Source organism: Poecilia reticulata, chromosome 8 (assembly GCF_904066995.2).
Source record: "Poecilia reticulata chromosome 8, P_reticulata-male-v2, whole genome shotgun sequence".
Classification (NCBI taxonomy): domain Eukaryota; kingdom Metazoa; phylum Chordata; class Actinopteri; order Cyprinodontiformes; family Poeciliidae; genus Poecilia; species Poecilia reticulata.
This window is the reverse complement of record NC_088837.1, coordinates 27,156,452-27,182,812: the sequence shown is the minus strand read 5'-3', so window position 1 is coordinate 27,182,812 and position 26,361 is coordinate 27,156,452. Positions and strand designations below refer to the sequence as shown.

Sequence of the window (26,361 nt, the reverse complement as noted above, 5' to 3'; positions counted from 1 at the left end):
GGTCGCCAGTCTGTCGCAGGGCAACACAGAGACACACACACACACACACCTAGGGACAATTTGTAGAGGCCAATGAACCTGACAGTCATGTTGTTGGACTGTGGGAGGAAACCGGAGTACCTGGAGAAAACCCACCATGCAGGGAGAACATGGAGACTCCATGCAGAAAGACCGGGAATCGAACCCAGAACCTTCTTGCTGCAAGGCAGCAGCTCTACCAACTGCACCACTGCGCAGCTCGAAGCTAAATTATATTATTATGCCAAATTAAAGCATGTTGATACCCACCAGCTGAGACATGAGGATCTTTTCAAAACCATTCATAGTGTCAGTTTTTGCTTCAAACCCTGGTTGTTTATTCATGTAAGTGTTTAATGTTTAGCCCATCCGTTGGTTTGTTTATTGGTTTAATGTTTTCTATGAGACGGGACCAACACACTCTGACATGTACTAGCATACGTAAGAGTTTATAGGGCCACAGGAAAAAAACGTTCTGACTTTAATCTCAGTTTTAGTTTTTATCCAGTGGCACTAATCTTCCTCCATATGTGTGTCACAGAGAACACGGCTGCGGTTAAACTCACTCCAAAGAGAAACATTAACCTCTTCTTCTTTATGCTGGTTTCCAACGAAGCGCCATAAAAATGATGCGCATTACTGCCATCTACTGGAGTGGAGTGTGGACGGAACGCCACCCAAAAAAATTATATCCTGTTTCTCAATTTCGTTTTCTTAAGGTATTTCAATAAAAAACAAAAATATTCAGGAGTAGAAATTTTGTCCAAAATATTTGTATATTTAACTGCAATTTATTGTCTTGTAATCTACAGAACAACATGTTTGCCTCCAGCAGGTGGCGGTAATGTATACTAACGTTTCTGGCCAAACGCTAATGAAGAAGAAGAAGAAGAAGAAGAAGAAGAAGAAGAAGAAGAAGAAGAAGAAGAAGAAGAAGAAGAAGAAGAAGAAAAGTCTTAGAATTCTTAACTTTTTCTCACCAAACTTTCAGCACAGATTTAGAAAGTTATTAAGCTAAAAGTTTACAAAACAGCCTAGAAAATTAACTCTTTAGAATTTATTTGGAAAAATTAAGTTAGAGGAAGCAAAATTAGCCGAACGTTTTGAAAGTTTGCAAAATGCTAAAGGAAACATTAGATAAACTTCTAGGAGAGAACACGCCTTTTCACATCGCTGCCTCTACTCTGACACCCCTAAATAAACAGAAGCAGCTGGAAAATCAGCAAAGCAACAGAAAAGTTCCTGGTTTCACATGAGGCTCCTGATCAGGAGCGCAGAGAAAGTCCGGCTGGCTGAGCTGCTGCTGAGTGGGCGGATGGAGAGGAGGAGGAAGATCCTTCACCCCAGGGACACCTCTGAGGAAGAGGAGGAGGCCACGTCTTCCTCAGCCTTCCTGTGAGATGGTGTTGGATCACACATGTATCATTAGGCATCATTAAGCTCAAATTATACAGAGGAGCAGAAAGACAGATGCTGCTGTTGGCACATTATTTTACTCTGCCACCCCCCACAGCCTGAGGAGGAAGAGGAGGAAGAGGAGGGGGAGGGGGGGGGGCGTCTAATACATGTGTGATTAAAGGAAGAGCTTCATTTCATCGCTGTTGACATTGCAGATGAATGTGAAGCTGAGCGACGAAATATTAGAAATATCAGAATCTGGAGCAGCGAGGAGCAGACAGGAGGAGTGGATCAGTCACAGGGAGTCCTCCTCTTCCTCCTCCTCTTCCTCCTCCTCCTCTTCCTCCTCCTCCTCCTGCTCGCTGCTCGTCTCTCCACCTGTTAGTGCAGACCCTCCGTCTTGCTGGTGCAGGAATCTCCTCCACTCCCACAATCAAAGGTAAGCAGCTCCTCTCCGCTCTTTGGGATTTAACTTCTCTGAACATTGTCGGCTTTTTCTGTTCAGCTTTAGAAAGTGACACATGCAGGAGCTGCAGGACTTTCCTCACTGTTTCACTGCAGGAGCTGAGATGCGTTCAGTGTCAGCGCTGCATGGGAACAAAAGAGCTGCTGGGTTTATATAACTTCATCTGCTTCAAAGGGAAAACGCAGATCAGTTTACATAAAACTGAGCTGATGCATTCAATGAAAACAGGATTCCAGGAAAATTCCTGAATTTGTTAAGTGGAGGTTGTGAACAGTGAGGAGAAACCTCTCCGTCGGCGTGTTGTATCTGCTGTAATATTTAGTTTGAACTGTGAAATGTGTTGCATATGGCTGGCTGCTCTAGTATTTCCTCCATCCAGAAAATGAAAAATGCTCCAGCGTCAGGACGAGGCTCAAAGTTTCCTTTCCAACGTCTCAGTTCCAGCTCTGGCTGGCGCTCTGCAGGAACTAAAACACAAAATCTGCTGGAAGCTGCAAAGCGCCACCTACAGGCCCAGAGGGCAACAGCTGAGACCTTTCCACGTTTTAATCATTGAAGCCTCTGATTTACCAGCAACATGCACCGAGAAACGCCTTCCTCCGTGCAGATAGGGGGCGATAGAGCAGATATTACGGCACGTTTAGGAAGAACAACCAGCATGGCTAAAGCAGTGCTAGGCTAACGGCTCCACTGTTGTTGACAGTTTACCAGAGACTCAGTCTGGATTATCATGGCAACACTTTTTTATAGTTAGCGTCCAGCGCTGGCCTGGCTATCGCCTTCCTGCTCTGTTCCACTAGATTCTCATTTCCCTTCACAGACAATTTGGGCTTTCTGCCATCCACTCTGATTGTCTGGTAGATTTTCTGCCAGGCCAACCGAGCAGAAGGAGAAGTTATTAACAATAACGTTATTTTTTCTGCTGCTTTGGGATCATAGTCAGCAGGAAGTGAGGGATGCCATTCAGGCCGCTTAGGCCACGCCCCCAAATATTAATATTAACGTCTGAGCCGCCTTGTTCAGATCGGCAGGTAATCTCCCGTTAGCTTCATAACGTTGAGCTGGAGCGTTATGTACATAACGCTAGCGACGTAAATTTAAACACAGGCCACGCCTCCAGGAGGTAATGGACCTCACCAAGCTCCGCCCAGAAACACCCTCTAAAACCCCACATGGCTGCATGTCTCACAAACAAAGCCTCGCGGTTCTTAGCTTCTATGTAAACATGGCGTCTTTCACTCCGACTGACTCTGCAGAATATTTCTGAGTCGATTAGTTTAGCATTTCTGCCGGATTTTCACAAAATATCAGCCACGACAAGGGAACCAACAAGTTCATGTCATCTTTTCTGGACGACATCAAGATGTTTTAGCCACACGATGCCTCTAACATTGTGGCGTTGCAGCTAAATGCTACCAGTCGATGAGGAAAACAGCAGATCCTCAGACCCTCAGCATAAATATAGACAAGATCACTGATGGCTGTTGTTCTTGGAAGGCTGGGTGAGTCGGGCATTCATGGTTTAGAGGGTTTGAATGTGCCTAGGACTGATACACGGTACTCGGTGCTAGCGTGGCTAACACGATTACAGTTTAGTAAAAGCTAGCGTGGCTAACACGATTACAGTTTAGTAAAAGCTAGCGTGGCTAACACGATTACAGTTTAGTAAAAGTTAGCGTGGCTAACATGATTACAGTTTAGTAAAAACTAGCGTGGCTAACACGATTACAGTTTAGTAAAAGCTAGCGTGGCTAACACGATTACAGTTTAGTAAAAGTTAGCGTGGCTAACATGATTACAGTTTAGTAAAAACTAGCGTGGCTAACACGATTACAGTTTAGTAAAAGCTAGCGTGGCTAACACGATTACAGTTTAGTAAAAGCTAGCGTGGCTAACATGATTATAGTTTAGTAAAAGCTAGCGTGGCTAACACGATTATAGTTTAGTAAAAGCTAACGTGGCTAACACGATTATAGTTTAGTAAAAGCTAGCGTGGCTAACACGATTACAGTTTAGTAAAAGCTAGCGTGGCTAACATGATTACAGTTTAGTAAAAACTAGCGTGGCTAACACGATTACAGTTTAGTAAAAAGCCTTTTCAGGTAAAATAAAATCTTTAATGTATGTCAGATTCGGTACATATTGCATATTGATCTGTTCAGCTATCGTAAGGCTGTAACTGACAGGCTTCAGGATGTAGAAGTTGTATCGGTACTGCCATTATGCTGTACTTGGCTAAAAGGTTTTCATAATGGATGTTTTTATTATTGACTATTTTTTTCATTCACTAAACACAAAGAAAGCAAAGCAATAATACTTACGCCAGCAGACACTTTGTTCTTATTGATCCTACGACGGTTGAGCAGCTAATGCGTCGTGCACAAGCTTTGATCCAAGCAAGACTTTCCGTTTCAGATTTTGGAAATCTGTGAATTTTAGTTCCACAAACACGATCAGGATACCTGACATCACCTGTACAGATTCCCACTGACGGTGGAGAACCATTCGAGTTCTGACGCAAAAACTTTCTGCCTGTCTGCTAGTCCACGATGTACATTAGCATGTTTACTACTGTAGCTTGTGTTTGTGAGCCGGTCAGGCATGTGGTAGCTGTGCTGTGAGGTAAAATGGCCATTAGCCAATGAAACGCGGCCCTGTGGTAAGGTCCATGGTTTCTGCTTAACTGAGGGTCCAGAGCGCAGCAAAGCGTAGAATCAGATGTTTACGCCTTCTGATTGGACGATATTCACGTCTGACATTTGACCTTTCTTTGTTAAAATGTGACTAGTTTGTGCATCTCATGTATTTCAGTGATTCTTGAGAATAGGGACAAAACGGGTCCTATGGATAAAGCACAAAATTCGAATAAAATATACACAAAATATAATTTTTTCAAATATCTGACTAACCTGGGTCATGTGATCACAACAATGTATGTTTTCCAGGTATTTGCTGAATATTATTTTATTTTAAACATTGTAGTCGGTGGATGATGCCTGTAAAATCCCTCGTCCAGGAGCAGAACTCAATACATTATAATAGTTTAAAACAATTAAAGAAATACTAAAATTACATATTATTACCATTAACTATAAGTAGCCATATAAATAATTATAAAAGTATCAATAAATTGAATTAAAAATCATTTTTATATATTTTCCAACTCCATTGAAATGTGTCCCTAGTTTTTGTCAACACCGTCATAAATGAAAAGAATGTAAAAATAAATCAGGCATTATTGGGGGCACCAGAACTTCTGAGGACCCCATGACCACTTCCTGTTTCTTCCTTTGGTAACAGGGCTAGTTAGCTCCGGTTAGCTTAAGTTATTTAGTTTTTTCTTCTTTTCATTCCTAAGTTGTTCATCACAACCATGACGTGTCAACACCATAACTGACTATTTACTAAACTTTGATGAAGTTTGTGAAATAAAAGCTTAATTTTGGTAAAATGTAAAGATTTCATGGACCTGATGAGCTACAACATGGCCTCCTTCAGAATAACATCATATAAACGGAGGTAGCTTAGCTTTTCGTCAACTCAGAGTTTTTCTGACTCTTTCAGTGAAATTGTTGTCAAATCTCACTTAAATGTGCAATTAATTCATTTTAATGTATTTTACATAAATTGCATTACTTCACATGTACCAAGTTTTTCATTTTACTCACCAGTTTGTCACCTTCAGCTCTGGGCCAACTCCATCAGATGGACTTTTTGTTTTAAATAATATTTATTTTGTTTCTTGAGAAGCATTTTGTCTGTAAAATGAGTAAAATATCACAAACAGGGTCATTAAAAATCATTTTATATTTATTTTGTCAGATGGTGATGACAGCGTTCTGGGTCAGGTCCATTAAAAATGTAATTTTAAAAAAATGTTGCAGCTGGGAGCCCGTAGCTTAGCATCTTTACATTTCCAAACATTATTTGTCATATTTGCAAACATCAAGTTGAGAAATAACAACAAATTATGTTAAAATTAAAACCCGTTTGGTCCTTATTCTGAAGAATCAGTGGTTTATTTAGTTCCTGCAGCTCCTGGAGATCTGCGGCGCTTCAGATCCGTTCCTGAAACTCTGGAGGAGAAACTTCTGGATCCTCAGCAGATTTACAGCAGGACGGCTGTGGTGCGTTCAGGAACATCTGGGCTGAACGTCTGACCTGGATCAGCTTTTTCCCTCCATGATGTCAATCAGCTGCATTTCTGCTGCTGCTCCCATACATCGGGGCTCCTCCTCCGCAGTGGATCAGCTTCCAGCAGCCGTGTTGCTGCGCAGCGGCTGGTTGGACTGAATGTGGGAGGATCTGAATCCCAAACAGACGCAGGCAGGAAATTTTCAGTAAATCCTCTTTTCTCCAGCAGCAGCGAGTCGAATCGGTCTGTGGGCAGATGGCCTCGCTGCGGCAGAAACATCTACCTTCACAGCGAAGCTTTGCTCCCTCAGCCTCACTGAGCAGAAAGAGGCTGAATGTGAAGCTTTCAGTCTGAATTAGGTCGTTATTCATCGTCTGTCCACAGCATCGATGAATCTATTGATCTACTGCTGGTCGGGTGGTTGGGCCCTGAACGCATCGCGGCCGGTTGAGGAAGAACAGACTCAGAACCAGCAGCTACCAGAACGTCTTCTACACGGTCTGGGTCAGACGGGCTTTGGGTTCTTTTGGGTCAGCAGTGGTTCTGGTCGAGGTTGGAGTCATGGTTCCACTGGTTCCACTGGGTCTACAGGTTCCACTGGTTCCACTGGGTCTACAGGTTCCACTGGTTCCACTGGTTCCACTGGTTCTACTGGTTCCACTGGTTCTACTGGTTCTACTGGTTCTACTGGTTCCACTGGGTCTACAGGTTCCACTGGTTCTACTGGTTCTACTGGTTCTACTGGTTCCACTGGTTCCACTGGGTCTACAGGTTCCACTGGTTCCACTGGTTCCACTGGTTCTACTGGTTCCACTGGTTCCACTGGTTCTACAGGTTCCACAGGTTCCACTGGGTCTACAGGTTCCACTGGTTCCACTGGTTCTACTGGTTCCACTGGTTCTACTGGTTCCACTGGTTCTACTGGTTCCACAGGTTCCACTGGTTCCACTGGGTCTACAGGTTCCACTGGTTCTACTAGTTCCACTGGTTCCACTGGTTCTACTGGTTCCACAGGTTCCACTGGTTCCACTGGGTCTACAGGTTCTACTGGTTCCACTGGTTCTACAGGTTCTACTGGTTCCACTGGTTCTACTAGTTCCACTGGTTCCACTGGTTCCACTGGGTCTACAGGTTCCACTGGTTCTACTGGTTCCACTGGTTCTACAGGTTCTACTGGTTCCACTGGTTCTACTAGTTCCACTGGTTCCACTGGTTCTACAGGTTCTACTGGTTCCACTGGTTCTACTAGTTCCACAGGTTCTACTGGTTCCACAGGTTCCACTGGTTCCACTGGGTCTACAGGTTCCACTGGTTCCACTGGGTCTACTGGTTCTACTGGTTCCACTGGTTCCACTGGTTCTACTGGTTCCACTGGTTCCACTGGTTCTACAGGTTCCACTGGTTCTACTGGTTCCACTGGTTCTACAGGTTCTACTGGTTCCACAGGTTCCACTGGTTCCACTGGGTCTACAGGTTCCACTGGTTCCACTGGGTCTACTGGTTCTACTGGTTCCACTGGTTCCACTGGGTCTACAGGTTCCACTGGTTCTACTGGTTCCACTGGTTCTACAGGTTCCACTAGTTCTACTGGTTCCACTGGGTCTACAGGTTCCACTGGTTCCACTGGGTCTACTGGTTCTACTGGTTCCACTGGTTCCACTGGGTCTACAGGTTCCACTGGTTCTACTGGTTCCACTGGTTCTACAGGTTCTACTGGTTCCACAGGTTCCACTGGTTCCACTGGGTCTACAGGTTCCACTGGTTCCACTGGGTCTACTGGTTCTACTGGTTCCACTGGTTCCACTGGTTCTACTGGTTCCACTGGTTCTACAGGTTCCACTGGTTCCACTGGGTCTACAGGTTCCACTGGTTCTACTGGTTCCACTGGTTCCACTGGTTCTACTGGTTCTACTGGTTCCACAGGTTCCACTGGTTCCACTGGGTCTACAGGTTCCACTGGTTCTACTGGTTCCACTGGTTCTACTGGTTCCACTGGTTCCACTGGGTCTACAGGTTCCACTGGTTCCACTGGGTCTACAGGTTCCACTGGTTCTACTGGTTCCACTGGTTCCACTGGTTCTACTGGTTCCACTGGTTCCACTGGTTCTACAGGTTCCACAGGTTCCACTGGTTCTACAGGTTCCACAGGTTCCACTGGTTCTACTGGTTCCACTGGTTCCACTGGTTCTACTGGTTCCACTGGTTCCACTGGTTCTACTGGTTCCACTGGTTCTACTGGTTCCACTGGTTCCACTGGTTCTACTGGTTCCACTGGTTCCACTGGTTCTACTGGTTCCACTGGGTCTACAGGTTCCACTGGTTCCACTGGTTCCACTGGTTCTACTGGTTCCACTGGTTCCACTGGTTCCACTGGTTCTACTGGTTCCACTGGGTCTACAGGTTCCACTGGTTCCACTGGTTCCACTGGTTCTACTGGTTCCACTGGTTCCACTGGGTCTACAGGTTCCACTGGTTCTACTGGTTCCACTGGTTCTACAGGTTCCACTGGTTCCACTGGTTCTACTGCTTCCACTGGTTCTACTGGTTCTACTGGTTCCACTGGTTCTACTGGTTCCACTGGTTCCACTGGGTCTACAGGTTCCACTGGGTCTACAGGTTCCACTGGTTCCACTGGTTCTACTGGTTCCACTGGGTCTACAGGTTCCACTGGGTCTACAGGTTCCACTGGTTCCACTGGTTCTACTGGTTCCACTGGGTCTACAGGTTCCACTGGTTCCACTGGTTCCACTGGTTCTACTGGTTCCACTGGTTCCACTGGGTCTACAGGTTCCACTGGTTCTACTGGTTCCACTGGTTCTACTGGTTCCACAGGTTCCACTGGGTCTACAGGTTCCACTGGTTCCACTGGTTCCACTGGTTCTACAGGTTCTACAGGTTCTACAGGTTCTACTGGTTCCACTGGGTCTACAGGTTCCACTGGTTCCACTGGTTCTACTGGTTCCACTGGGTCTACAGGTTCCACTGGTTCCACTGGTTCTACTGGTTCTACTGGAGTCCAAAGCCTTAGAAATGGACCCGACAAAACTGAACATTAGTTTGCTAACAGTAGATTGTAAAGCTTAGCTGTCTCTCCATCCTGTCCCCCGTCCCCTGTCCATCCCGTCCCCTCTCCATCCTGTCCATCCCGTCCCCTGTCCATCCCGTCCCCTGTCCATCCCATCCCCTGTGCATCCTGTCCCCCATCCCCTGTCCATCCTGTCCCCCGTCCCCTGTCCCCCAGACTCCATGACGGTGCAGAGAGGAAAGAAGCTCAGCGTGTCCATCCAGGAACACATGGCCATAGACGTCTGTCCTGGTCCCATCAGGCCCATCCGGCAGATCTCTGCCTACTTCCCCCGCCTGTCCCCCACCTCCCCCACCCCTCCGTCCCCGGTGGCCCTCAGCCCCCCCGCTGCGGCGGCGCCGGAGGGCGGGGCCAACCTGCTGTCGCCGCTGCGGGCCCAGTGGGGGCGAGGCGGGTCGTCGTCCCAGAACAGCAGCGTGGAAACGTCGGTGGACATCAACAGCGAGGACAGCGACGACAGCAGTGAGCCGCCGCCTGCTGGTCTGTGAATGCATGAAACGCTGTAGCAGTCAGTGTTCACACGTCTCCATGTGGCTCCTGCACGGCGCGTTCAGGAACGCCTCGTCAGTCTTCACGCATTAGACCAGCAGCCGTCCTGCCGACGGCCGTTTGTGTGAAACCTCAGGATGAGCCAGGCGGCGGCGAGTTGATGTGTCTGTAATGCCCCTCTTGGCTCCGCCCACTTTGGTGGATATGATCCAGCCCAACCTGCACATCATTATGACCACCTCATGCTGCGTTTCATCAACATTACAGGAAAATTTCAAAGCGTTAGTTGGTTTTGTCTTTTCCAGGAAGGAGTTAAAGACGGAAACGTCAGCCGAGCTCCGTGCCTTACCAGAGGCTCCATTTTTAGAGCTGTGAGCTACATGCTAGCTGGCATGTTGCTAACATGCTAGCTGGCATGTTGCTAACATGCTAGCTGGCATGTTGCTAACATGCTAGCTGGCATGTTGCTAACATGCTAGCTGGCATGTTGCTAACATGCTAGCTAGCAACTCCCACTTCCTGTTTATTAGAGCCATAAACATCAGATCAGCTAGTGCTGGTTTTTAAAATCTCTCTTGTGGTTTAATGAAATAACGTCGTTAGCTAAATAGATCTGCAGGATCCCAGCGGATCAGACGGAGCTTCATCAGGAACAGGATTCCGACTCAGATCAACGAGACGTTTCCAGCCTGCCTGGGCTTTGACTAGGCCGCCGTTCAGGCTGATTGTTTTAACGAGCAGCTGAGAGCCGGAGCTTTGATCACACATCGAACAGACATCCTCACTAAACATGTTTATCGCCTCATGGGTTCAGAAGGTAACATAGTGATGGATGTTCCATGAGGTGCTCCTGATGCTGCGTTCAGGTGCTGCTGGATGTTTCTGGGTTGCTGCTGTTGCTCTGTTATCTTCCTCATCCTCCTCTTCCTCTCGGTCTCCTCAGCCGCTCTGGGAACGCTGGAGTTCGAGCTGCGCTACGACGCGAGCTGCAGCGAGCTGCACTGCACCGTGCTGCGGGCCAAGGTGAGGAACGGCGCCGCCGCCTGAACTCCACCACCTGCTCCACCACCTGAACTCACCACCTGCTCCACCTCCTGACTCACCACCTGACTCACCACCTGCTCCACCACCTGACTCACCACCTGCTCCACCACCTGACTCACCACCTGCTCCACCACCTGACTCACCTCCTGCTCCACCTCCTGACTCACCACCTGACTCACCACCTGACTCACCACCTGCTCCACCACCTGACTCACCACCTGAACTCACCACCTGACTCACCACCTGACTCACCTCCTGCTCCACCTCCTGACTCACCACCTGACTCACCACCTGCTCCACCTCCTGACTCACCACCTGAACTCACCACCTGCTCCACCTCCTGACTCACCACCTGAACTCACCTCCTGCTCCACCTCCTGACTCACCACCTGACTCACCACCTGACTCACCACCTGACTCACCTCCTGCTCCACCTCCTGACTCACCACCTGACTCACCACCTGCTCCACCTCCTGACTCACCACCTGAACTCACCACCTGCTCCACCTCCTGACTCACCACCTGACTCACCTCCTGCTCCACCTCCTGACTCACCACCTGAACTCACCACCTGCTCCACCTCCTGACTCACCACCTGACTCACCTCCTGCTCCACCTCCTGCTCCACCTCCTGACTCACCACCTGACTCACCACCTGCTCCACCACCTGACTCACCACCTGAACTCACCACCTGCTCCACCACCTGACTCACCTCCTGCTCCACCTCCTGACTCACCACCTGACTCACCACCTGCTCCACCACCTGACTCACCACCTGAACTCACCACCTGACTCACCACCTGACTCACCTCCTGCTCCACCTCCTGACTCACCACCTGACTCACCACCTGCTCCACCTCCTGACTCACCACCTGAACTCACCACCTGCTCCACCTCCTGACTCACCACCTGAACTCACCTCCTGCTCCACCTCCTGACTCACCACCTGACTCACCACCTGACTCACCACCTGACTCACCTCCTGCTCCACCTCCTGACTCACCACCTGAACTCACCACCTGCTCCACCTCCTGACTCACCACCTGACTCACCTCCTGCTCCACCTCCTGCTCCACCTCCTGACTCACCACCTGACTCACCACCTGCTCCACCACCTGACTCACCACCTGAACTCACCACCTGCTCCACCACCTGACTCACCTCCTGCTCCACCTCCTGACTCACCACCTGACTCACCACCTGACTCACCACCTGACTCACCACCTGCTCCACCACCTGACTCACCACCTGACTCACCACCTGACTCACCACCTGCTCCACCACCTGACTCACCACCTGCTCCACCTCCTGACTCACCACCTGCTCCACCTCCTGACTCACCACCTGACTCACCACCTGACTCACCTCCTGCTCCACCTCCTGACTCACCACCTGAACTCACCACCTGACTCACCACCTGACTCACCTCCTGCTCCACCTCCTGCTCCACCACCTGACTCACCTCCTGCTCCACCTCCTGACTCACCTCCTGACTCACCACCTGACTCACCACCTGACTCACCTCCTGCTCCACCTCCTGCTCCACCACCTGACCCACCACCTGACTCACCTCCTGACTCACCACCTGACTCACCTCCTGACCCACCACCTGACTCACCACCTGCTCCACCTCCTGCTCCACCTCCTGACCCACCACCTGAACTCACCTCCTGACTCACCACCTGACTCACCACCTGCTCCACCACCTGACCCACCACCTGACTCACCTCCTGACTCACCACCTGAACTCACCTCCTGACTCACCACCTGCTCCACCTCCTGACCCACCTCCTGACTCACCTCCTGACTCACCACCTGCTCCACCACCTGACCCACCACCTGACTCACCACCTGCTCCACATCCTGACTCACCACCTGACTCACCTCCTGACTCACCTCCTGACTCACCACCTGCTCCACCTCCTGACTCACCACCTGACTCACCACCTGACTCACCACCTGACTCACCACCTGCTCCACCACCTGACTCACCACCTGACTCACCACCTGCTCCACCTCCTGACTCACCACCTGCTCCACCTCCTGACTCACCACCTGACTCACCACCTGACTCACCACCTGACTCACCACCTGACTCACCACCTGACTCACCACCTGCTCCACCACCTGACTCACCACCTGACTCACCACCTGCCCCACCACCTGACTCACCACCTGCCCCACCACCTGAACTCACCACCTGACCCACCACCTGACTCACCACCTGCTCCACCACCTGACTCACCTCCTGACTCACCACCTGCTCCACCTCCTGACTCACCACCTGACTCACCACCTGCTCCACCACCTGACTCACCACCTGACTCACCACCTGCTCCACCTCCTGCTCCACCTCCTGACTCACCACCTGCTCCACCTCCTGACTCACCACCTGACTCACCACCTGCTCCACCTCCTGACTCACCACCTGACTCACCTCCTGACTCACCACCTGACTCACCACCTGCTCCACCTCCTGCTCCACCTCCTGACTCACCTCCTGACTCACCACCTGACTCACCACCTGCTCCACCTCCTGACTCACCTCCTGACTCACCACCTGACTCACCTCCTGCTCCACCTCCTGACTCACCTCCTGACTCACCACCTGACTCACCACCTGACTCACCACCTGCTCCACCACCTGCTCCACCTCCTGACTCACCTCCTGACTCACCACCTGACTCACCTCCTGCTCCACCTCCTGACTCACCTCCTGACTCACCACCTGACTCACCACCTGACTCACCACCTGCTCCACCACCTGCTCCACCTCCTGACTCACCACCTGACTCACCACCTGCTCCACCTCCTGACTCACCACCTGACTCACCACCTGCTCCACCACCTGACTCACCACCTGCTCCACCTCCTGACTCACCACCTGACTCACCTCCTGACTCACCACCTGCTCCACCACCTGCTCCACCACCTGACTCACCACCTGACTCACCTCCTGCTCCACCACCTGACTCACCTCCTGCTCCACCGCCTGACTCACCACCTGACTCACCTCCTGACTCACCACCTGCTCCACCTCCTGCTCCACCTCCTGACTCACCACCTGCTCCACCTCCTGCTCCACCTCCTGACTCACCACCTGACTCACCTCCTGACTCACCACCTGCTCCACCTCCTGCTCCACCTCCTGACTCACCTCCTGCTCCACCTCCTGACTCACCACCTGACTCACCACCTGACTCACCACCTGCTCCACCTCCTGACTCACCACCTGACTCACCACCTGCTCCACCTCCTGACTCACCTCCTGACTCACCACCTGACTCACCTCCTGACTCACCACCTGACTCACCACCTGCTCCACCTCCTGCTCCACCTCCTGACTCACCACCTGCTCCACCTCCTGACTCACCTCCTGACTCACCACCTGACTCACCTCCTGCTCCACCTCCTGACTCACCTCCTGACTCACCACCTGACTCACCACCTGACTCACCACCTGCTCCACCACCTGCTCCACCTCCTGACTCACCTCCTGACTCACCACCTGACTCACCACCTGCTCCACCTCCTGCTCCACCTCCTGACTCACCACCTGACTCACCACCTGCTCCACCTCCTGACTCACCTCCTGACTCACCTCCTGCTCCACCTCCTGACTCACCTCCTGACTCACCACCTGACTCACCACCTGACTCACCACCTGCTCCACCTCCTGACTCACCTCCTGACTCACCACCTGACTCACCTCCTGCTCCACCTCCTGACTCACCTCCTGACTCACCACCTGACTCACCACCTGACTCACCTCCTGCTCCACCTCCTGACTCACCTCCTGACTCACCACCTGACTCACCACCTGACTCACCACCTGCTCCACCACCTGCTCCACCTCCTGACTCACCACCTGACTCACCACCTGCTCCACCTCCTGACTCACCACCTGACTCACCACCTGCTCCACCTCCTGACTCACCACCTGACTCACCACCTGACTCACCACCTGCTCCACCTCCTGACTCACCACCTGACTCACCACCTGACTCACCACCTGCTCCACCTCCTGACTCACCACCTGACTCACCACCTGCTCCACCACCTGACTCACCTCCTGACTCACCACCTGCTCCACCACCTGCTCCACCTCCTGACTCACCACCTGCTCCACCTCCTGACTCACCACCTGACTCACCACCTGACTCACCACCTGCTCCACCACCTGCTCCACCACCTGACTCACCACCTGCTCCACCACCTGACTCACCTCCTGACTCACCACCTGCTCCACCTCCTGACTCACCACCTGCTCCACCACCTGCTCCACCTCCTGACTCACCACCTGCTCCACCTCCTGACTCACCACCTGACTCACCACCTGCTCCACCTCCTGACTCACCACCTGACTCACCACCTGCTCCACCACCTGACTCACCACCTGCTCCACCACCTGACTCACCACCTGCTCCACCTCCTGACTCACCACCTGACTCACCTCCTGCTCCACCTCCTGACTCACCTCCTGACTCACCTCCTGCTCCACCTCCTGACTCACCTCCTGACTCACCACCTGACTCACCACCTGCTCCACCTCCTGACTCACCACCTGACTCACCACCTGACTCACCACCTGCTCCACCACCTGACTCACCACCTGCTCCACCACCTGACTCACCACCTGACTCACCACCTGACTCACCACCTGCTCCACCACCTGACTCACCACCTGCTCCACCTCCTGACTCACCACCTGCTCCACCTCCTGACTCACCACCTGACTCACCACCTGACTCACCACCTGCTCCACCACCTGACTCACCACCTGCTCCACCTCCTGACTCACCACCTGCTCCACATCCTGACTCACCTCCTGACTCACCACCTGACTCACCACCTGCTCCACATCCTGACTCACCACCTGACTCACCACCTGACTCACCACCTGCTCCACCACCTGACTCACCACCTGACTCACCACCTGCTCCACCTCCTGACTCACCACCTGCTCCACCTCCTGACTCACCACCTGACTCACCACCTGACTCACCACCTGCTCCACCACCTGACTCACCACCTGCTCCACCTCCTGACTCACCACCTGCTCCACATCCTGACTCACCTCCTGACTCACCACCTGACTCACCACCTGCTCCACATCCTGACTCACCACCTGACTCACCACCTGACTCACCACCTGACTCACCACCTGCTCCACCACCTGACTCACCACCTGCTCCACATCCTGACTCACCTCCTGACTCACCTCCTGACTCACCACCTGCTCCACCACCTGACCCACCACCTGACTCACCACCTGCTCCACATCCTGACTCACCACCTGACTCACCTCCTGACTCACCTCCTGACTCACCACCTGCTCCACCTCCTGACTCACCACCTGACTCACCACCTGACTCACCACCTGACTCACCACCTGCTCCACCACCTGACTCACCACCTGACTCACCACCTGCTCCACCTCCTGACTCACCACCTGCTCCACCTCCTGACTCACCACCTGACTCACCACCTGACTCACCACCTGACTCACCACCTGACTCACCACCTGACTCACCACCTGCTCCACCACCTGACTCACCACCTGACTCACCACCTGCTCCACCTCCTGACTCACCACCTGCTCCACCTCCTGACTCACCACCTGACTCACCACCTGACTCACCACCTGACTCACCACCTGACTCACCACCTGACTCACCACCTGCTCCACCACCTGACTCACCACCTGACTCACCACCTGCTCCACCTCCTGACTCACCACCTGCTCCACCTCCTGACTCACCACCTGACTCACCACCTGACTCACCACCTGACTCACCACCTGCTCCACCACCTGACTCACCACCTGCTCCACCTCCTGACTCACCTCCTGACTCACCACCTGCTCCACCTCCTGACTCACCACCTGACTCACCACCTGACTCACCACCTGCTCCACCACCTGACTCACCACCTGCTCCACATCCTGACTCACCTCCTGACTCACCTCCTGACTCACCACCTGACTCACCACCTGACTCACCTCCTGCTCCACCACCTGACTCACCACCTGCTCCACCTCCTGACTCACCACCAGGGGGCGTCTGAGTGAGACGGCTTCAGATCAAACACTGCTAAATTAAAAATGTCTCATAAAAAGGTCACACATTGAACAAAACCACGGAGCTCCATCGGTCCGTGGGGCAGTGGGCTCCGTGGGGCCATGGGCTCCATCGGTCTGTGGGCTCCGTCGGGCCGTGGGCTCCGTGGGGCCATGTACTCCATCAGTCTGTGTGCTCCGTCGGGCCGTGGGCTCCGTCGGGCTCAGTGGGCTCCGTCGGGCCGTGGGCTCCGTGGGGCCGTGGGCTCCGTCGGGCCGTGGGCTCAGTGGGTTCTGGGTGGAGTGGATCCATCTCTGTAAACTGACTCGGCTGATGTTGTTTCAGGGTCTGAAGCCCATGGACTTCAACGGTTTAGCTGATCCCTACGTCAAGCTTCACCTGCTGCCTGGAGCCAGCAAGGTGAGTCGCTCCCAGCATCACTAGTGGACTGTATGAAGATCACAGGTCAAAGGTCAAACCATCCTGCTCCACTTTGACTGATAGGAACCTGCTTTTTGCTCTACGCTGCTGCTGCTAGGGATCAGTGTGAGGCAGGGAAAGCTGGAGTCGCACTAACTATTAGCATGCTACTGGCTAACCTTTAGCACGCTACAGGCTAACGTTTAGCATGCTATTGGCTAACCATTAGCATGCTGCTGACTAACCATTAGCATGCTACTTACTAACCGTTAGCATGCTGCAAGCCAGGGGCCACCAGGAATCTTGGGCCCCTGACCAGCTGCTGTTCCAACGTTTTGAGTCAATCTGACCCATAAAAAGCGTCACAGTTTTAAAAGCTGCATCTGCCTTGATTTGTTTGGTTCAATGCTGATAATTAGCTCAATATTTACTATTTTACTGCTATATCAATATTTGCTGCTCATGAGTTTTACATCCAACAGTCCACATCCAGGATGCTAGTAGGTTGTTAATGTTTTCTATGAGTTTAGATACCGAAATGTCTCCGTGACAACAGTCTATAGCAATGAGCAACATACACATAAAACAGTCCAGACTTCTAAACATGCTAGTAGCTGCATTTTATTCAAGCTGCACTTTAATAAAATATGTTTCTCCATATTTGTTACAGCTGTCACCATGTAGCAGTTTGTTATGAGACAGATAATCTGAAAACAATCATCTCCTCCATCTGCTTCCTGAATTACTGGTTAAAGTGATGCACCGTTCTGACCAAAATAACCAATCAGAACCAGGAGGAGGGTCTTAGCGCTGTCAATCATCCTCATTCACTCACTGCTAAATGTGCTAATGGGGGAGAAACAACTTATCATTACAGGAAACCGTTTAACTGCCATCATTGGTAGCTATGCTAGCTAAACTGAGCATTCACAACAAGCTATGCTAGCTGCAGCATAGGGATGAGCAGCACCACATGAGATTGTGATTGACAGCACTATAACTCTCCTGCCTCTGGTTGTTTCCAGCACTGAGAGAAAGCAGAGGAAATAGATTTTTCACAGATTACCTCTCATATACTGTCACAACATAATGACAGTTTTAACAAAAATATTTATATAAAAGTTACTGCAGCTTTAATTTCCCTGAGGAGAGAACAGGTCAGGAGGGACGTGGGTTAGAGCTGCTGCTGACTGACTCACCTGTTAAGTGGTAAAAGGTACAAGTTATATATGAATATGCTGGTAATTTCTTTCCTTAAGTCATTAAATGTTAGTGAAAAGGAGGCAAACAGTAGTTTGTAGCTAAGCTAACTATGCTAAATGGTTGATAGTCACACAGTCTACTCACCTCTCTAGGAGAAAAACTGGGTTATAAATTAACACTTATTTGTCACTGTCTATTTTTTGAAAATCTGATTTTATAACTTTTCTAGGCAGCTTAGTAACAGCCAGTCGTTCTTGTCTTTCACTGACTGCAGCTGAAAACGTCACCGTGAAGCAGGAACGAACCATTTCATGCAGATCCAGGGGGGTTCAGGGCAAATGTAGATGTGTGATTTGGTCTGGGAGGGTAACATTTTATATTAACTGGTAAAAACTATTTTAGAAAACACAATATAATTAATTTTGTAATTGAGAGGGCGTTTAAAAAAAATTCTATGAACAAAAAAAACATATATAAAAGTGTGGAGGGCCCCCTGCTGGTCATGGAGTTGTCAGAACCTTTTCATCTATACGGCGCCCCTACTGCAAGCTAAACCTTAGTACACTGCAGGGTAACTGTTAGCATGCTGCCAGCTAACCTCTAGCACATTTCTCATGCTTTATAATTCTGCTGCTGGAGCTCAATTAGTTTGTCTCCATCTGAAGATGGAAGGTAAATAATTTCTGGATTTAAGACAGTTGTACTCCTCAGACTCAGTGGATCAGAACATGCAGGATATCCTGATGCTAGCTAGCTTGTTGCTAGCTTGATGCTAGCTTGTTGCTAGCTTGTTGCTAGCTTGATGCTGTCGCAAACAGTTTCTGACACAACGAATCAAACTAAAGAAGTGAGCAATAGCCTATGTGGACAAATAGCTGAAGACGACTTGTCCCGCCTGTCCCCGTGTCCCTTCTGTCTCTGTGTTTCAGGCCAACAAGCTGAAGACGAAGACGATCAGAAACAGCCTGAATCCCTCCTGGAATGAGACGCTGACCTACTGTGGGATCACAGAGGAGGATATGCACAGGAAGACGCTCAGGTGGAGAATTCAAACGGAGCTCGTTTTATTCATCTGATGGTCCAGAAGTGGTTCTTCCAGCGGGGTCACCATGGCAACCAGCATTTCCTGAGCAGCTCCCAACTGGGCCAGCAGGCTGGTGTGAACTGGTTTCTGTGGGCTGTACTGGTTTTCCTACTTCATCCCTCATTGGCTCCTTTCCTGTTTCTCTTCCTGGTTCTGAAGGTTCTGGTCCAGTTCTGACAATCAGAACCTGAGAATAATTTGGACCATTCAGCCTCAGAAACGATTCGTTTTTCCAAGTCCATGATAAATGTCTCAGTTTTAAACTAAATATTTAACTTTTAATATTAACTTGTTAATTTAATATTTAGTTTAAAACTGAGACATTTATATCTTAATGAGTAGTATTGGGAAAATATGTAATATTACCAACACTCATGTCTCCGTGTCTCCATGTCTGTCTGTCTCCGTGTCTCCATGTCTCTCTGTCTCCATGTCTGTCTCCGTGTCTCCATGTCTCCGTGTCTCCATGTCTCCGTGTCTCCATGTCTCTCTGTCTCCGTGTCTCCATGTCTCTCTGTCTCCATGTCTCCATGTCTCTCTGTCTCCGTGTCTCCATGTCTCTCTGTCTCCGTGTCTCTCTGTCTCCATGTCTCCATGTCTCTCTGTCTCCGTGTCTCCATGTCTCTCTGTCTCCGTGTCTCCATGTCTCTCTGTCTCCGTGTCTCCATGTCTCTCTGTCTCTCTGTCTCCGTGTCTCTCTGTCTTCGTGTCTCCATGTCTCTCTGTCTCCATGTCTCTCTGTCTCCGTGTCTCCATGTCCCTCTGTCTCCATGTCTCTCTGTCTCCGTGTCTCTCTGTCTTCGTGTCTCCATGTCTCTCTGTCTCCGTGTCTCTCTGTCTTCGTGTCTCCATGTCTCTCTGTCTCCATGTCTCTCTGTCTCCGTGTCTCCATGTCCCTCTGTCTCCATGTCTCTCTGTCTCCGTGTCTCCATGTCCCTCTGTCTCCATGTCTCTCTGTCTCCGTGTCTCTCTGTCTTCGTGTCTCCATGTCTCTCTGTCTCCGTGTCTCCATGTCTCTCTGTCTCCATGTCTCCGTGTCTCCATGTCCCTCTGTCTCCGTGTCCCAGGTTGACCGTCTGCGATGAGGACAAATTGACCCATAACGAGTTGATCGGAGAGTCCCGGGTTCCCCTGAAGCGGGTCAAACCGGACCAGTCCAAACATTTCCACACCTGCCTGGAGCATCCGCCGCCGGTAAAACCTGAATCTGACATTTTCATAAACATCAAGTAAAGGTTTTAATGGACCAGAACCGAGCCGCTAGCTGCTAGCCGCTACCTGCTAGCCGCTACCTGCTAGCAGCTAGCCGCTAGCAGCTGCGACTTCCTGCTTCCTGTTTCCTGTGAGGCCGGACGAGACGAACGACGTTCTGAGACTTTAAACCAAGTAGATTTCTGCTGACAGAACCACTGATCCAGATACTTTAGAACCGGCTCAGAAGGACAGTAGACGGTTCTGGACGGGTCCGTTTCAGAGTGTGGACCAAACGTCCTCACCTTGTCCTGTCTCTGCGTCCTCCAGCTGCCGTCCCCCACCGCCATGGGAGAAGCTCTGAGAGGAATGTCCTGCTACCTGAGAGAGGTGAGCGGGATTAAACTGGGATTAAACTGGGATTAGACTGGGATTAGACTGGGATTAGACTGGGAATAAACTGGGATTAGACTGGGATGAAACTGGGATTAGACTGGGATGAAACTGGGATTAGACTGGGAATAAACTGGGATTAAACTGGGATTAAACTGGGATTAAACTGGGATTAGACTGGGATGAAACTGGGATTAGACTGGGATGAAACTGGGATTAGACTGGGAATAAACTGGGATTAAACTGGGATTAAACTGGGATTAAACTGGGATTAGACTGGGAATAAACTGGGATTAAACTGGGAATGAACTGGGATTAAACTGGGAATGAACTGGGATTAAACTGGGATTAAACTGGGAATGAACTGGGAATAAACTGGGATTAAACTGGGAATGAACTGGGATTAGACTGGGACTAAACTGGGATTGAACTGGGCTTGAACTGGGAATAAACTGGGATTAAACTGGGAATAAACTGGGAATAAACTGGGATTAAACTGGGAATGAACTGGGATTAGACTGGGACTAAACTGGGATTGAACTGGGCTTGAACTGGGAATGAACTGGGATTAGACTGGGATTGAACTGGGATTAAACTGGTAATGAACTGGGATTAAACTGGTAATGAACTGGAATTAAACTGGGAATGAACTGGGATTAGACTGGGACTAAACTGGGATTGAACTGGGCTTGAACTGGGATTGAACTGGGAATAAACTGGGCTTGAACTGGGAATAAACTGGGATTAAACTGGGATTAAACTGGGATTGAACTGGGAATGAACTGACAATGAACTGGGATTGAGCTGGGGTTAAACTGGGATTGAACTGGGATTAGACTGGGATTGAACTGGGACTAAACTGGGATTGAACTGGGATTGAACTGGGGTTAAACTGGGATTAGACTTGGATTAAACTGGGATTGAACTGGGATTAGACTTGGATTGAACTGGGATTAAACTGGGACTAGTGACGGGTATGTCACTAGTCCCAGCCGCTATGCCGCGGCTAGCCTGATGACGTCATCAGGGTACGCCGCGGTTCCCGTCTGATGACGTCATCAGGGTACGCCGCGGTTCCCGTCTGATGACGTCATCAGGATGTTGTTGCTGTCAGACGCCGTCTGGCCACAGCTTCCTGTTTCTGGAGGTTCCTGGACTCTGTCCAGACTCAGTTGACCTCCAGCTGACCTTCTGATGGTTTAACTGGTGGGACTCATTCCCAGTCCTGGAGTTTCAAAGCAGCCCAGTGGGAAAGGCCCCAGTTAGTCTGAGTGAACTGGTCTCACTGGTCTGCAGTGGGAGAACCAGCAGCTGCACAGCCTGGAGGAACGCGGCCGCCTGCTGCTGTCGCTGCACTTCCTGCCTGATGGAGGCGAAGGCCGGCTCAGCGGCGCCCTCTGTGTCGGCGTGAGGCGCTGCGCTCACCTGGCCGCCATGGACGTCAACGGCTTCTCTGACCCCTACGTCAAAATGTGAGTGGGCGGGGCTTCCCCGGTGGAGGGCGGGGCTTCCCCGGTGGAGGGCGGGGCTTCCCCGGTGGAGGGCAGAGGTCATCCGGACGCCGTCTGTAAAACATGAACAGCAGAAACGTTTTAATCCTACATCATAAATGACAAAGACCCAAAGTGCAGGTTTTACAGAGCTACTGTACGAACAGCGCCCCCTACGGTTGGAGGTGATGGAGGCTTCTCAGGACAGACGGGCCCGGTTCTGGTTCTGGTTCTGGTAGTTTTCTGTCTAGCTTTCAGATGTCTGGTTCTAGATGACAATCAGAACCGACCCATTTCCCAGCAGAACCTCCTGCTCAGAGCTCCGACCCGACAGAACCCAGGTTCTGGTTCAACTGGACCAGAACCAGAACCGGGTCGGTTTTCCTCAAACTCACGCCGTTCATTCGGTTAACGACAAAAACCTTCATCCTTTCAAAATAAAAGACGATTTTCTCTGTCAGATACCTGAAGCCCGACATCCAGAAGAAATCCAAACACAAAACCGCCGTGATGAAGAGGACCCTGAACCCGGAGTTCAACCAGGTGAGCTGCACACAGGTACACACACACACACAGAGACACACACACACACACAGACAGACACACACTCTGACACACACACATCGACACACACACCCACGCACACACACACACAGGTACACACAGACACACACACACACTCTGACACACACACACACACACAGACAGACACACATCGACACACACACCCACGCACACACACACACAGGTATACACAGACACACACACACACACACACACTGACACACACACACACTGACACACACACACTCTGACACACACCCACGCACACACACACACAGGTATACACAGACACACACACACACACACTGACACACACACACACTGACACACACACACTGACACATACACACTGACACATACACACACACACACACACACAGACAGACAGACACACACACACACACACACACACACACAGACAGACAGACAAACACACACACACACACACAGACAGACAGACAGACACACACACAAACACACACACACACAAACACACACAGCTTCCTGCTCACTCTGCTTCCTGATCTCTTCACAATAAAAGCCTCTGCTGCTGCCTGGGGCCAGACGATAAATCGATAACAATATCTAAACGTGATCGATATCAGTAGGTACGTCTGACAGAACATTCAGGAACTGATCTCTAATCAGCAAAGCATTCTGGGAGATGTAGGCAGAGGAGAGGCTTCAGCTGCTCACCTCTCACAGCTGGCTAAGCTAGCTGGTAGCATCAACTCACTCTCTCTTTGGTTGCCTAGCAACAACCTAACTTGTGCAGCAACATATTCAGAAATAAAAACGGCAACCTGGAGAGAGCAAAATCGGTCAATATCGATATTGACCGATTTGAAACATGACGTTTCCCAGCCACATCTCTTCAGAATAAAAGTCTCCAATGTTTCCTGATCTCTTTGTTTCTGTTCGCTGCAGGAGTTTTCCTACGACGTCTCACTGTCGGAGCTGGCCAAGAAGACTCTGGAGGTGACGGTGTGGGACCATGACCTGGGACGGTCCAATGACTTCATTGGTGAGATGGTCAGGGATCCCAGTGGATCCCAGTGGATCACATGATGAACGACCATGCAGCACAAAGCGTAGCCTCACTGTCTGCAGGTGTTCAGTCTCCAGAAGGAACTTCCTGTCCTTCCTGTGTCCAGGCGGCGTGTTCCTGAGCTGCCGCTCTCAGGGCGACGCCCTTCGCCACTGGATGGACTGCCTGAAGAACAAAGGTCAGCGGGTGGAGCGCTGGCACATCCTGACCAATGAGCTGCCGCAGAGCTCCAGCCACGACTAACGCCGTGACGCTGCCTGCGGTCGCCGCCTGCGGTTGCCGTGACGCCGCATGCAGTCGCCGCCTGCGGTCACCGCCTGCTGTCGCCGCCTGCTGTCGCCGCCTGCAGTCGCCGCCTGCAGTCACCGCCTGCGGTGGCCGCCTGCGGTCTCTGCCTGCGGTCGGCGTGATGCCGCCTGCCGTCACCGCTAGCAGTCACCGCCTGCAGTCGCCGCCTGCAGTCACCGCCTGCAGTCACCGCCTGCAGTCACCGCCTGCGGTGGCCGCCTGCGGTCTCTGCCTGCGGTCGGCGTGACGCCGCCTGCCGTCACCGCTAGCAGTCACCGCCTGCAGTCACCGCCTGCGGTGGCCGCCTGCGGTCTCTGCCTGCGGTCGGCGTGACGCCGCCTGCCGTCACCGCTAGCAGTCACCGCCTGCAGTCGCCGCCTGCAGTCGGCGTGACGCCGCCTGCCGTCACCGCTAGCAGTCACCGCCTGCAGTCACCGCCTGCGGTGGCCGCCTGCGGTCTCTGCCTGCGGTCGGCGTGACGCCGCCTGCCGTCACCGCTAGCAGTCACCGCCTGCAGTCGCCGCCTGCAGTCACCGCCTGCGGTGGCCGCCTGCGGTCGGCGTGACGCCGCCTGCCGTCACCGCTAGCAGTCACCGCCTGCCGTCACCGCTAGCAGTCACCGCCTGCAGTCGCCGCCTGCAGTCGCCGCCTGCGGTGGCCGCCTGCAGTCGCCGCTTGCAGTCGCTGCTAGCAGTCACCGCCTGCGGTGGCCGCCTGCGGTCTCTGCCTGCGGTCGGCGTGACGCCGCCTGCCGTCACCGCTAGCAGTCACCGCCTGCAGTCGCCGCCTGCAGTCGCCGCCTGCAGTCACCGCCTGCGGTGGCCGCCTGCGGTCGGCGTGATGCCGCCTGCCGTCACCGCTAGCAGTCACCGCCTGCAGTCGCCGCTAGCAGTCACCGCCTGCCGTCACCGCTAGCAGTCACCGCCTGCAGTCGCCGCCTGCAGTCACCGCCTGCGGTGGCCGCCTGCAGTCGCCGCTTGCAGTCGCTGCTAGCAGTCACCGCCTGCAGTCGCCGCCTGCAGTCACCGCCTGCAGTCACCGCCTGCAGTCACCGCCTGCAGTCACCGCCTGCGGTGGCCGCTTGCAGTTGCCGCTAGCAGTCGCCGCTAGCAGTCGCCGCCTGCAGTCGCCGCCTGCAGTCACCGCCTGCAGTCACCGCCTGCAGTCGCCGCCTGCAGTCACCGCCTGCGGCCGCCACAGGCAGTCACCGCGCCTCCGTCTCTGATCAACTGGAAACGTTTCGGTCGCTGATCGCCTCAGAGACTACAGCATGTTTACAGGATCCGGGCGATCCGCCTCGTCTTGGACTGACGCTTCACTCTCTGCATGAAGCCATTATTATTATGATTATTGATTATTGGTCGTATGATTTGTGAAGTTTTGCATTTCGGAGCCTCAAGTCCCACAGCAGCGTTAGACGGAGTCAGTGGAGGCCGGCGACCTTTGACCTTTTCCCTGGTGATGGACCACCTTCATCTGGTCCTTCAGGCTCCGCCCCTTTATGGAGGAGAGGCTCCTCCCACTGTCTGACGGTCCGGTTCCGGTCCAGTTCCAGGAGCTTCCAGAGTTGTGAAAAACTTGGTGAAAACTGAGTAAACGTTAGCAACTAGAGATTACTGATAATCCAGATTACTGATAATCCAGATTACTGATAATCCAGATTACTGATAATCCAGATGGCCCTTCAGGTTTCCGTGGTTCTTGTTTGGTCCAGAGCAGTGTGTTTCAGCCCAGCACCCCCCCAGCCTCTATCCAGCACCCCCCTGCCCCCCACCAAAGAATTTGCAGGCTACTTTGCACTGAATATTATTTTACCATTAATATAACTATCACTATTGTAGATGTTTTGATTTTTATGCTTGTTTCTGTTTTTATCATCAAAAATAATTTCCCAGAGAACAAAAAAGTCATGAGAATAGAAATTATTTTCACAGGCGTCAATGAAAAATTTGATGAACATTCAAGTTAAAATCTGTAGGCCTAAC

At 51.7% G+C, this 26,361-nt stretch overlaps 1 protein-coding gene across 2 annotated transcripts; it reads left to right on the top strand.

Annotated features, from left to right (window-relative positions):
* Nucleotides 1–933: 933 nt before the first annotated feature.
* On the top strand, nucleotides 934–24,518 carry doc2a (double C2-like domains, alpha). 2 transcript variants are annotated; one of them, XM_081610417.1, is made up of 12 exons: nucleotides 934–1,855; nucleotides 5,909–6,515; nucleotides 9,259–9,564; nucleotides 10,535–10,614; nucleotides 17,041–17,115; nucleotides 19,248–19,357; nucleotides 20,470–20,596; nucleotides 20,924–20,983; nucleotides 22,283–22,458; nucleotides 22,938–23,019; nucleotides 23,968–24,064; nucleotides 24,195–24,518. In XM_081610417.1, the coding sequence occupies exons 2-12, from the start codon at nucleotides 6,407–6,409 to the stop codon at nucleotides 24,329–24,331; spliced, it is 1,359 nt and encodes a 452-aa protein (XP_081466543.1). In that variant the 5' UTR covers nucleotides 934–1,855; nucleotides 5,909–6,406; the 3' UTR covers nucleotides 24,332–24,518. The 2 variants fall into 2 exon arrangements, with proteins under 2 accessions (XP_081466543.1, XP_081466544.1); XM_081610418.1 differs by lacking the exon at nucleotides 5,909–6,515 and having other exon boundaries at nucleotides 936–1,855; nucleotides 24,195–24,509.
* Nucleotides 24,519–26,361: the final 1,843 nt, after the last annotated feature.